Below are 12,861 nucleotides of genomic sequence, written 5' to 3'. Positions count from 1 at the left end.
AAAGGCATGCTTTAGCTATCGATTGTCTTTTCACAATAGTGCTCTTAACAATTCCAAATGACTCTTACCCCATTGAAAGTGACCAAGTTACCCACTTTCACTACTTAGGCACCTGCTTAAAAGCATCATTGTCTTTGACAGCTGGGTCGTATTCATTAGTGCACACCGAGAGTTTCTTTACTACTGGGTATCGCTTTTATCTTGGTCAGGTTGTTAATTGTTAAAGAGAATGTGTTCTCATTTACTTACCTGGTTAAATAAAGACAAATATTTCAATTGTTTGGGGTTTAGTAAATACGATCCAGGTGTTTGACTGACAGCAGGGTAGGCCTATGTGAGCTCTTACTTCTTGGCGGGGGCGGTCTTCTGGAGGTTCCACAGTTTGAGGGTGTGGTCCTCGGAGGCAGTGACCAGAACGGGCTCCACGGGGTGGAAGGCCAGGCCCCGGATGGAGTCAAAGTGGCTCCGCAGTGTGAACTTGGGGCTCCATGTCTTCCGCAGCGCATCCTGACTGTTGGTCACCTGAGTTAAAATGACAAAGAGTTTTGATGTCAATTGGAGATATGCAACAAAATGCAAGTTATGCCCACAGATGTCCCCCTACTGACCACCTCCTCCCTCTGCTCAAGCCATGTGGTTCCCTCGTCTCTCCATCCGTTTGAGGCTCCAACTCCGACTGATAATCGCAGTCCAGACCTACTGTCTTACAGCTGTTATTTGCTTGTTTTTGTTTAGCTTTTTCAAGCAAGCACTTATTATTAGGATTCAAGCCTAAGTGCTGTACAATAATGTTTCAGAAGGTAGAGCAAGCTAGAAGTCACTAGTTTTGACTTATTTATTTCAATTTACAAAAAGTAACTTACGTGGTCACGCCAGACTTTAAAAAAAGGGTCGTTCCTGTTTGCAATGCAAGTTCAGTGGTGCTATGCTCTTCACCGAGTCTAAATATGTCTGCAATGTGCCTCTTGTGCTTGACCCCGGTAGACCCCAGTCACTGCGTATCCTTTTAATTTCCTGCTTGTTAGAGCTGCAACATCTTAGTATGAAAGTTACCATACAAACGTTAATGTTATCTAACGCACACAAATCCATTCCTATTTTGAGATGAGTGTGTCCATCATATAAATACAATTCTAACACTAAGGTGTCCTCCCACACTGGGTCCAACTGAGCAATATGACACTCAGTCTCTTCAACCACAACCTCAATCTGCATGCTAGCTCTCTACAGCAATACAACTGCAGTTCACTTCACATTCAATTGATCTGGAGTGTGTATGTGCACGTATGTGCCTGTGTCTCTCTCTCTCTGTGTGTGTGTGTGTGTGTGTGTGTGTGTGTGTGTGTGTGTGTGTGTGTGTGTGTGTGTGTGTGTGTGTGTGTGTGTCAATAAAAGCGAAAGTCAAAGCCCATGCTAATCAGACTAGCCTTTTTAAATATTGACATTTTGAAAGCTTTGAAAAATAGGTTGGACCTTTAGATAAATACAGTGCATTCAGAAAGTATTCAGACCCCTTGACTTTTTCCACAAAAATATATGAAATATCACATTCACATAAGTATTCAGACCCTTTACTTAGTACTTTGTTGAAGCATCTTTGGCAGCGATTACAGCCTCGAGTCTTCTTGGGTACGATGCTACAAGCTTGGCACACCTGTATTTGGGTATTTTCTGCAGATCCTCTCAAGCTGTCAGGTTGGATGGGGAGCGTCGCTGCACAGCTATTATCAGGTCTCTCCAGAGATGTTCGATCAGGTTCAAGTCCGGGCTCTGGCTGGGCCACTCAAGGACATTGAGACTCGTCTTGAAGCCAATCCTGTGTTGTCTTGGCTGTGTGCTTAGGGTCGGTGTCCTGCTGGAAGGTGAACCTGAGCGCTCTGGAGTCGGTTATCAAGGATGTCTCTGTACTTTCCCTCCATCCTGACTAGTTTCCCACTCCCTGCTGCATGATGCAAAAATGTCTAAAAACCTGTTTTCGCTTTGTCATTATAGGGTATTGTGTGTAGATTGATTAGGACATTTTTTTTTATTTCATTCATTTTAGAATAATGTAACAAAATGTGGAAACGGTCAAGGGGTCTGAATACTTCCTGAAGGCACTGTATATGCCTTTCTACTTAGTGTTCTAGTTTAGAAGCTCAACGTCTCTAAATCTAGCCAATCAATCAATCTTTTTCTACATGGAAATGTAAAGCAGTAGATATTTGCTGCCCCGGGGGACCTAAGCGCTGAAAGAGTTGTCCATGGGGCTCCACAGGTTTTAGGTCATGTAGATAAATAGCTAATTTACCTGGGTGCAAACACACCATATTTATATATACAGAAGAAAATGTAATTTGAGAATGCTGCTGCCTGCTGTTTGGTGGTGGTGCCCTTTGATCTGATTAGCTGAATGTTGTACTGTGTGTCAAAAGATTACTATGTCCGTGTCTACTGTTTACTTAATTTTTTATGATTGCTGTGGTCATGACAACCTCTCCCTCAAAGTGATCAAGACAAAGGAGATGATTGTGGACTACAGGAAAAGGAGGACCGAGCACGCCCCCATTCTCATCAATGAGGGTGTAGTGGAGCAGATTGAGAGCTTCAAGTTCCTTGGTGTCGACATCACCAACAAACTAACATGGTCCAAGCACACCAAGACAGTTGTGAAGAGGGAACGACAAAACCTATTCCCCCTCAGGAGACTGAAAAGATTTGGCATGGGTCCTCAGATCCTCAAAAGGTTCAACAGCTGCACCATCGAGAGCATCCTGACTGGTTGCATCACTGCTTGGTATGGCAACTGCTCGGCCTCCGACCGCAAGGCACTACAAAGGGTAGTGCGTAAGGCCCAGTATATCGCCAAGCTTCCTGCCATCCAGGACCTCTATACCAGGCGGTGTCAGAGGAAGGCCCTAAAATTGTCAAAGACTCCAGCTACACTAGTCAGACTGTTCTCTCTACTACCGCACAGCAAGCGGTACACAAGCGCCAAGTCTAGGTCCAAGAGGCTTCTAAACAGCTTCTACCGCTAAGCCATAAGACTCCTGAACATCTAATCAAATGGCTACCCAGACTATTTGCATTGACCCCACCCCCTCTTTTACTCTGCTGCTACTCTGTTTATTATATATGCATAGTCACTTTAATAACTCTACATGTACATATTACCTGAATTACCTCGACTAACCGGTGCCTCTGCACCGGTGCCCCCTGTATATTCCCTCACTATTGTTATTTTACTGCTGCTCTGTAATTATTTGTTACTTTTATTTCAGATTTTTTTGTTTGTATTTTTCTTAAAACGGCATTGTTGATTAAGGGCTTGTAAGAAAGCATTTCATTGTAAGGTCTACACCGGTTGTATTCGGCGCATGTGACAAAAAGTTTGATATGTAAATAAAATTCCCTTTGGGGCAATAAAGTGTGTTGTTTATATCATAATAAAGGTTTTCATTCATTTATTCATTCATTGCTAGCTGCCTTGCCAGCTCGCCCCCCTTACTCCCCCCCCTCACTTCCTTCCTTATCCTCCCTTCCCTGCAGATGTAGGTACTCACGTCGTAGGCCAGGCTGTCTGCCTCGTTGGCCACAGTGAGGCCCGCCAGCTCGCCCAAGCCCAGCTCATTCTCCGCCGCCTCGTCCGGCCCCATGATGAACGACTTCCCTGACGTGGGCGGAAATGTCATGGCCTCCACTGGGACGGATGGATGGACAATGAGATAAACGGACAGATGGACAGACCAGACAAAATAGGCAGATGGACAGACCAGACAGAGGGACAGAGCCAGACAAACAAATTAGACAGGCTGATACCAGACAAGTAGGGAAAAATTCAACAGATGGACAAACAGAAGTCAAAACACTAAACGACTGCTACTGGTATTTGGGCCTATTAGATATTGTTGTGTACAATTGTCAATTTGTAAATGAAATTATTTACAGTCCAACTGTGTATATTTGGAAACTGTGCACTCTGTAAATTCAAACCCTTTGGGGACAATTAAGCTCTCGTCTTACCTTCTTCGGGGTGGCCCACTTCGTGCTCGTTGAGCCTGGGGACGCTGGGCCGGGAGGGCGGTGTCACGGGGGGCTGCATGGAGGGGAGGTCCTCGGCGTCTCGCAGGTTGGCCAGCATATCCTGCAGTTTGGACCGGTTAGGCCCTGGGAGGAGGAGAAAGATGAGAAGAGAATCATGGAGAAGGAGTAGAGACAAAGAAGGAAAGGAGAGGGAGGAAGAAGGAGGAAGAGGAGAAGTAGCAGTATACAGAGAGGATCAGGAAGGAGAAGAGTCAAAGAAAGAAAGGAGAGGGATAAGGAAGACGAGGAGAGGAGAATGGAAGGTCATCATCTTAGAGTAGAAGGGCACGCAATCCTCATCTTAAATACTATAGGGCAGGGGTCACCGGCTCTCTGGAGTTACTGGGTGCGCAGGGTTTTGTACCAGCCCAGCACTACTAATCAGTTTCAAATAATCCACATTTTTCAGTCAACCATAATTAGTTGAATCAAGTGCGTTAGTGCTGGTCTGGAACAAAAGCCTGCACTCCAAGTAGCGGGGAGTTGGAGACCCCTGCTGGAAGGCTGATTGAACACAATCAAAAATCAAAAAGTGATGCAGAGAACAGACAAGATAACTGGGCCTGTATTCATAAAGCATCATAAAGTAGCAGTGCTGATTAAGGATCAGTTCAGCCTTTTAGATAATAATTGATATGATTTTATGGACAGGGGGAACCTGATCCTAGCTCAGCACTGCTACTCAGTGGTAGCCTAGTGGTTAGAGCGTTGGGCCAGTAACTGAAATGTTGCTAGATCGAAGGTAAAAATCTGTCGTTCTGCCCCTGAACAAGGCAGATAATCCACTGTTCCTAGGCCGTCACTGAAAATAAGAATTTGTTCTTAACTGACTTGCCTAGTTAAATAAAGATACTTTTTCTTTTTTTTAATACTCAAACTTTACAAGATTGAAGACACAAATAAGCAGATTGAAGAGCAGGTCCATGGCTGATGCTTGGTGAAAGACGACTTCGTAGCTAGAACATAGAAATAACTCATAGAACAATGAAAGCAACTTAAGTTGGGAGGAAAGGAGAGCGTTAAGTCACTGACACCGGCATACTTTCAGAGAAAATAAGAAGTTGGAATGGTTGAAAAATACAGAGACAGAAAACAGGAACCATCACACATACAAAAAGACACAGGTGCAGCTGATAACCTATGGCATAATAAAGACGGGTACAAACACGACGAAGCGGGATGGAATGTCTCAAGTGTAGGATGGTGCAATCATAGACATAGAATTACTAGAAGTGGCACACCCATTCAAGACAATGAGGCCATAATGGGTAAGCCATTTCACCCATACTGAGTGTACCCGCGAGGGTGCAGTCAAATTGCTGTGGTCTGATGGGCTATGCCCTTTTTAGTAATTATATTTCTATGGGTGCAACTTAAAACAGCAATGAGTAAGGTCGATACAGCGAGAGGGTTAGAAATGCAGCACAGTGCACTTTTCTTATAGTGAATGTGGTTATAGTGATCGATCACTTACAAGAGTGATCAAATTGTCCTGCGCGGGTCTGAGCACTGTGAGGAGAGGCAGAGTATTGTAAACCCCTTAAATTGTTAACATGTACGCGCGGAGCCACACACAGAAGCACAGACACAATCATAGAGAAGGGGGTGCTAGATGGCCGAAAAGGAGCGCCAAAACGAAGCGATGGGAGGAATAGTGTCTCTAACGTGCTTAACGTGTCTGTTAAATATAATTTTTGCATGATATAGTTGACCTCAACCCAAGAGAGAGAAAGAGAGAAGCTCTTATCGCCAGGAAAAAGAAAAAGATAGAAAGCAATGGCGAGAAAGAAAGAAGGGGAGGCCTGACAGACTTACTCTTCACCCCCTTTTTGCCCTTGCGCTCCTTCCTGTACTGCTCCTTGAGTTGGGCTATGAGGCCCTGGTCCACGTCCCAGGCCTCGGGCATGGGGCACTGCTCTTCCTTCTCTACACCCGAAGGAAGGGGTTGGGGGAAGGGGGGGGATGGGGGGGGGGCAGAAACCGAGAAGCCGGTCAGTGTCTAGAACTTTCTATTGAACCAGACCAAACGAAACTCAAATCCAAAGTGTTATGAAATTAAAAGGTGGTTCAAGTGAAGATGGCCTCTTTAATCCTAATATATATAGCCTGTAAAATGTATTGCAGAGACACTTGCCTACGACCCCCCCCCCCCCCCCCAGTCTACTACCCCTATTGGTGCAGTGGTTAGCGAGTTTGCTTATGGCAAGGAAGATCTCGGTTTGAGACCGGCAATGTATAGTATGTTGCATTATTGCCATTTGCAGCAGTATGTAAAAAAGTGTGTGATGGAAATTCTTTCTGTAATACTCCTCCCCCCCACCAAGAGCCCCAAGTTTGTTTTCTACAGGCCACTCTCAAAGCAAATATAGGGGTGGGGTGATGTCAACACATTGGGGTCAGTCAGGAAGAGAATCGGTAAAATTCTCCTCATATGACAACAGACAGGGATGGAACAGGAGAACAGAGTCATGCCTGAGGGTTACCGTCTCTGCGCCACTCGATATGGAAACACAAATGCACAAAACTGCCATTAAACAAAGGATTGGGGGGGGGGGGGGGGGGCGTTGTAAAAAGCCAGATTGGCCTACGACGACAAAAAAAAAAAAAAAATCAGCTAAATAGGCCTTTAGAATAGAAAAAAAGGAGGAAGGAGAAAGAAAAAGAAAGCCTTGTTATTTTGTTAATCATTTCATAATCTGATAATCTGCAAATGTTGAATTTGATGGCCGGCAGCAATCCTGACTTTTTTTGCGTTAATGTATTCAAAAATATTCATGTCAAAGAAAGCTGTGTCCAGCCAAATAAGGTGACAACAAAGCATATGGTGAACAGCCGTCATGCCATGCCTCACTCAGTCTCTGCAAGGCTTTGTCCTTTGTGCCGCAACGTCAATAACAGCATAACATGCTAATGTTAAGACAATGCAAATAACATTGAATACTCCCCCCCCCAAAAAAATGCATTGCCATTCAACAATACTCCATGTTTTGAAATGTTCTATATATCAAAAGCAGCAACCATGTAGGTTTTATAGTGTGAGCTGGCTAAAGAACTAAAAACACAACACAATGTATTTCAACAAAAAATGTCAAATAATGTGGGGGAGTTATCTGTATCTATACCTATAAGCATATCACTATTCCTAATTTCAGATGCAGGCATGATCATACATGGTCCATAGGGCTCAGATCAAAAATAGTGCACCATATAGGAAATAGGGTGGCATTCTTTTGCACCCCAGTATCTCTACTTACACATCTTCATATCTATCACTCCAGTATAATGCTAAACTGTAATTATTTTCACCTCTATGGCCTATTTATTGCCTACCTCCCTACTCTTCTACATTTGCACACACTGTAAATAGATCGTCCTATTTTTCTTTTCTTTTGTGTTATTGACTGTACGTTTGTTTACGTGCAACTCTGTGGTGTTGTTTTTGTTGCACTGCTTTGCTTTATCTTGGCCAGGTCCCAGTTGTAAATGAGAACTTGTTCTCAACTGGCCTACCTGGTTAAATAATGGTGAAATAAAAAAATATATATATCCTTGGTCTGTAGTGGCAGTGTGTGGGATCAAGCGGAGGAGATGAACACTTGAGAGCACAGAGCTGCTGATGACAACTCTGTTTCGTAACTGATCAGCGAAGCGCCTCGCTGCCGCTGGACCTTTAATACCATCCATCCACCTAGCCGTCCTTTGCTGTGTGTTCAGCTCACGGCTTCTTCAATTATGGTTAACATAGAGAAATGCAAACAACTCCGTTTCGCATGCAAGCTGACCTAATTATCCCAATAACACAAGAATAGTCTTTTTTTAATAGTCACCATTATTTATATGAACTACTATTGAATTATAGTATTTATAAAAATAACTGGATTGTCAACATCTAGTCAGTGGGTTAATGCATCATAGACAATTGGTCATTTGTTGTGGCCGTGTTCTAATGTCTACACTAGCATATTACTTAGCCTATGCTCATAGTAAATACTATCTTCCAATATGCATACTATGCCTTCAACTGGATCCCTCTGGCTTCCTCTGTCACACAACCAGCGACCCCACATCATCTGTTCCTCTTTGGCTGACAACTGACTGCTGCCTGACCTGTGAAAAAGGCATTCCCACTGATTGCGTGGGAATGCCTTTTGTCATTGAGTGGAGATAAACACAAGGCATTGCTAGGTGACGGGAGTGAAGGGGGTTCTCTGTTAGCTGAAGGGGATAAAGGAGCCACAGTAGCTAGGTGGCCAGCTGTGTCTTTGTGTGAAGACTAGGTCAGAGAATACAGGGTTCTATGTGAGTGGGCAATTGAAGGAAGGGTAGGTCCCCTCAGTGGGGACTGTTCTGTGGAGCTAGAGCTGGAAACAGAGTTATGCTCAATGTTCTCTTGACCCAACTGTCCCTGCTATGGACCACTCTTCCTCCCTTTGGTCTACTGTCCTCTTTCTATGGCCCTCCTGTCCCTTTTATGCTCTAGTGTCCTGAGAATACATGCCTGTCCCCACTTACTTGCCACTATAGTCCACTGTTCCAATTATGATCCACGGTCAACATTTCCCCTTCACTGTTGACTGGGCCTACTAGTAGACCCACTACCCCCAATAAGTTACTTTGGCCCACATGGAAACTTTACCATTCTAGTTTGAGTGTTCATCAACCAACCAACCAACCCCCCCTCACCCCAGTCTCCTCTGTCTTCAGCACTCCGGACATCAGGCGAGCCGTCCATCTCATCTGGGCTGACCAGGAAGTCAAAGCCCTTCAGGGCCTCCTCCGTGTCCTGGTCGTCACTCAAGTCCGAGGATGAGGAGGGAGACGAAGACGTCTTCTTCCTCACCATCTGTGGAAGACAGAGAGGGTTGAAGAGTCGGAGAGGGGGTCTGAGTGACTGAATGAGTTGAGTGAAAGTGTAGGTCTGAATGAGTAGGGTGTCCAATCAAAAATGGGGTCAAAAACGGGGGAAATTGCATTGCATAAAGTAGGCTGGATTCTGTGCAAGAATTAAGGCTACAGGCTACCTGAGATGCTCACTTTCCCGTTGAACTTGTCATCTTTCTTCTTCAATCCGCAGGACAAAAAACAATAAATACAGTTGAAGTCGGGCGTTTACATACACCTTAGCCAAATACATTTAAACTTAGTTTCACAATTCCTGACATTTATTTCTAGTAAGAATTCCCTGTCTTAGGTCAGTTAGGATCACCACTTTATTTTAAGAAAGTTAAATGTCAGAATAATAGTAGAGAGAATGATTTATTTCAGCTTTTATTTCTAACATCACATTCCCAGTGAGTCAGAAGTTTACATACACTCAATTAGTATTTGGTAGCATTGCCTTTAAATTGTTTAACTTGGTTCAAATGTTTTGGGTAGCCTTCCACAAACTTCCCACAATAAGTTGGGTGAATTTTGGCCCATTCCTCCTGACAGAGCTTGTGTAACTGAGTCAGGTTTGTAGGCCTCCATGCTCGCACACACTTTTTCAGTTGTGCCCACAAATTTTCTTTAGGATTGAGGTCAGGGCTTTGTGATGGCCACTCTAATACCTTGACTACGTTGTCCTTAAGCCATTTTGCCACAAATTTGGAAGTATGCTTGTCCATTTGGAAGACCCATTTGCGACCAAGCCTTAACTTCCTGACTGATGTCTTGAGATGTTGCTTCAATATATCCACATAATTTTCCATCCTCATGATGCCATCTATTTTGTGAAGTGCACCAGTCCCTCCTGCAGCAAAGCACCCCCACAACATGATGCTGCCACCCCCGTGCTTCACGGTTGGGATGGTGTTCTTCAGCTTGCAAGCCTCCCCCTTTTTCCTCCAAACATCACGATGGTCATTATGGCCAAACAGTTCTATTTTTGTTTCATCAGACCAGAGGACATTTCTCCAAAAAGTATGATGTCCCCATGTGCAATTGCAAACCGTAGTCTGGCTTTTTTATGGCGGTTTTGGAGCAGTGGCTTCTTCCTTGCTGAGCGGCCTTTCAGGTTATGACGATATAGGACTCTTCACTGTGGATATAGATACTTTTGTACCCGTTTCCTCCAGCATCTTCACAAGGTCCTTTGCTGTTGTTCTGGATTGATTTGCACTTTTCGCACCAAAGTACGTTCATGTCTAGGAGACAGAACATGTCTCCTTCCTGAGCGGTATGGCGGCTGCATGGTCCCATGGTGTTTATACTTGCATACTATTGTTTGTGCAGATGAACATGGTACCTTCAGGCGTTTGGAAATTGCTCCCAAGGATGAACCAGACTTGTGGAGGTCTAAAAAGTTTTCCCAGAGGTCTTGGCTGATTTCTTTTGATTTTCTCATGATGTCAAGCAAAGATGCACTGAGTTTGAAGGTAGGCCTTGAAATACATCCACAGGTACACTTCCAGTTGACTCAAATGATGTCAATTAGCCTATCAGAAGCTTCTAAAGCCATGAAAAATGACTTGTGTCATGCACAAAGTAGATGTCCTAACCGACTTACCAAAACTATAGTTTGTTAACAAGAAATTTGTGGAGTGGTTGAAAAACGAGTTTTAATGACTCCAACCTAAGTGTATGTCAACTTTCTACAACTGTAGGTAAGATGTATATCGATTTTGAGACATGACAAAGTATTTTCATATTGTAGTATACGCTTTCGTATTCATTTGAAATTCGTGTTCCTGTTTAAAGATTTCTCACAAAAACAAGCTTCTCTGAAATGTCAATGGAGCTTATAGCAAGCTTTTTATTTTAAAAGCCTTTTACATTTAATTCAGCTCGTGTCATGCTAACTTTGCTTTTTGTGACCCACAGAAACAACTTGGGAGACGACGACCACAAAATGTAAAATCCTCAAAAGTTAAGAGAAACCTGCACCACTATGTCAACACTCATTATCGGGTGCTCATTATCGGATGTATTCAGATACGAACTCTAACTTTTTGAATATAATGTTAATATGTTAGAGAAAGACCCCACTGATTCAGAACAAGAATAATCATATTTGTCTTGGTAAAATGTATTTTGTAACATAAGTGAAAGTGTATCACTTAATTTTTATCACCACCCTAGAATGAAGTAGGAGGAATGAGCCAACATGGCTTGTGACTGCTACTGGTTCTCCTTGACTGTTATTGCTGCCTGTCGCTAATTCAATAGGGTTCCGGCTGTTACTCTATTGTTGTAGCCATTGCTAATGATATTCCTAATGGCTAATTAGAATTGCCCCATGAAGAAGCCCAAGTCACATCATGAATGTGTGTGTGTGGTGTGTGTGTGTGTGTGTCCTTGCTTACAGTGGCCAAGTTCATAATGGTCTTGTCCCTCCCGTCGCTGTCTTCGTCGTCCTCCTCGTCGCTAAACTCGGCGGCGGCGCTTTCTATGAACTTGAAGGCCTCAAGGACAGTGGCCGAGTCAGACATGTCAGGTTTACTGATGGAGAGAACAGAGAAAAAGCGAGATAGATGTTAGTGAGAACACAAAAACAATGCAGGACTTCTACACTTGCAGTTTCTCACTGGATTTCCTTGATGAATGCTAGTTATCCATTAGTGATAGCATTAGCAATAACTACGACAATAGCATTAGAAATAGCTACAACAATAGCATTAGCGATCACTACAACAACAGCATTAGATACAACACTAGCATTAGCGATAGCTACAACAATAGCATTAGTGATGGCAATACATTCAGCACCAACTACAACAACAGCATTTAGCAATAACAACAGCAATAGTCATTAGCAGTTAATCACCTGATCATGCCGCTGTCCTTCAGCAAAGATGGCTCAGTGCCGTTCACCATGGGTTCCGGTTTCCTGTCCGACGGCCTCTCTCCGGAGTCTCCAGCCAGGCCCAGCAGCGCTTTGACCCTCTGGGACTTCACATCCAAGATGGTGTCCGTGTAGCCCACCTCCTGAAGGTACCTGGAGGAGTGGAGAAAGTAAGGCCCGACTGAATGTTACGGGAGAGATTGGCTAATAATTTGGAGATTTTGTGCGTAGAGGGAGAGTGTCTTTAAGCACTGATCTAGGACCAGCTCTAAATCCTAGGTGCAACTTCCATCTACTCTAGTTTTCACATAACATTGCAGAAGCGACATGACTATATTATATATTAATCATATTTTTACAACTGCTTATGATATTTGGTGTGTCACGCTAATCACTGTAAATTAGGTTTCAAAACAGACGATTAGAGTCAAGATTAAAGGGATAAAATTACACTTGAAAGTGTTTCTAAAACTATTTTCATTAATATTTAAGTAGAGTTATTTGGAGTTAACTGTAAAGTGGAGTTCCTGGTGTGTTAGTCGGACAGAATAGAGCAGGACATTTGACCATTTCAGGAGCAAGATGTACTGGATTAGACAACAAAGACAAAATCCTGGAGGAAAAAAAAGGTTTGTTAAAGGCAAACAAGCCATAACTCATCAATATGGCCTACTTTATAGGATACAGTTTCTGAAGAAAACAAACATGTTCCTTTATATACCATAGTGTCCAAAGAAAGCAATTGACTGAAAAACTATTTCCCTCCGAGGAAAAAAAAAAACAGTTTTCAGTCACAACACAACAAGGGAATGAAACAGTACTGCATAATGGAACCAATTAAAACGACACATGAATAGAATCTTAAGCCAACTTACAAACAACTTAATAAGATCAAATGCAAAATGTAATGAAAGCTCTCCAAAACCACAACATACCTCACTTGGTAGGTAAAACCAAAATCAAGATGACACCCTTCTATCCTGATTCCTTCAAGACGCGCTTAAGTTCTGATGCTGATGCTTCAAGGTCGGAGGTTT

At 43.3% G+C, this 12,861-nt stretch overlaps 1 protein-coding gene across 3 annotated transcripts in view; it reads right to left on the bottom strand.

Annotated features, from left to right (window-relative positions):
- Nucleotides 1-12,861, bottom strand: part of LOC106564825 (striatin-like) — an 87,814-nt gene that overhangs the window by 7,055 nt on the left and 67,898 nt on the right. For 2 of the 3 annotated variants that reach the window (XM_014131257.3, XM_014131258.3), the window contains exons 5-11: nucleotides 11,807-11,977; nucleotides 11,346-11,481; nucleotides 8,746-8,905; nucleotides 5,878-5,988; nucleotides 4,003-4,146; nucleotides 3,543-3,679; nucleotides 347-522 (exon numbers count right to left, since the gene is read on the bottom strand). In XM_014131257.3, the coding sequence (XP_013986732.2) occupies nucleotides 347-522; nucleotides 3,543-3,679; nucleotides 4,003-4,146; nucleotides 5,878-5,988; nucleotides 8,746-8,905; nucleotides 11,346-11,481; nucleotides 11,807-11,977 (1,035 nt within the window). The remainder of the gene's footprint in view (nucleotides 1-346; nucleotides 523-3,542; nucleotides 3,680-4,002; nucleotides 4,147-5,877; nucleotides 5,989-8,745; nucleotides 8,906-11,345; nucleotides 11,482-11,806; nucleotides 11,978-12,861) is intronic. The other variant, XM_014131259.3, reaches the window with a different exon arrangement.

This window comes from Salmo salar, chromosome 12 (genome assembly GCF_965601325.2).
Source record: "Salmo salar chromosome 12, fSalSal1, whole genome shotgun sequence".
NCBI lineage: Eukaryota > Metazoa > Chordata > Actinopteri > Salmoniformes > Salmonidae > Salmo > Salmo salar.
Note: the sequence above shows the minus strand (reverse complement) of the source record. Positions and strands in the feature narration are given on the sequence as shown.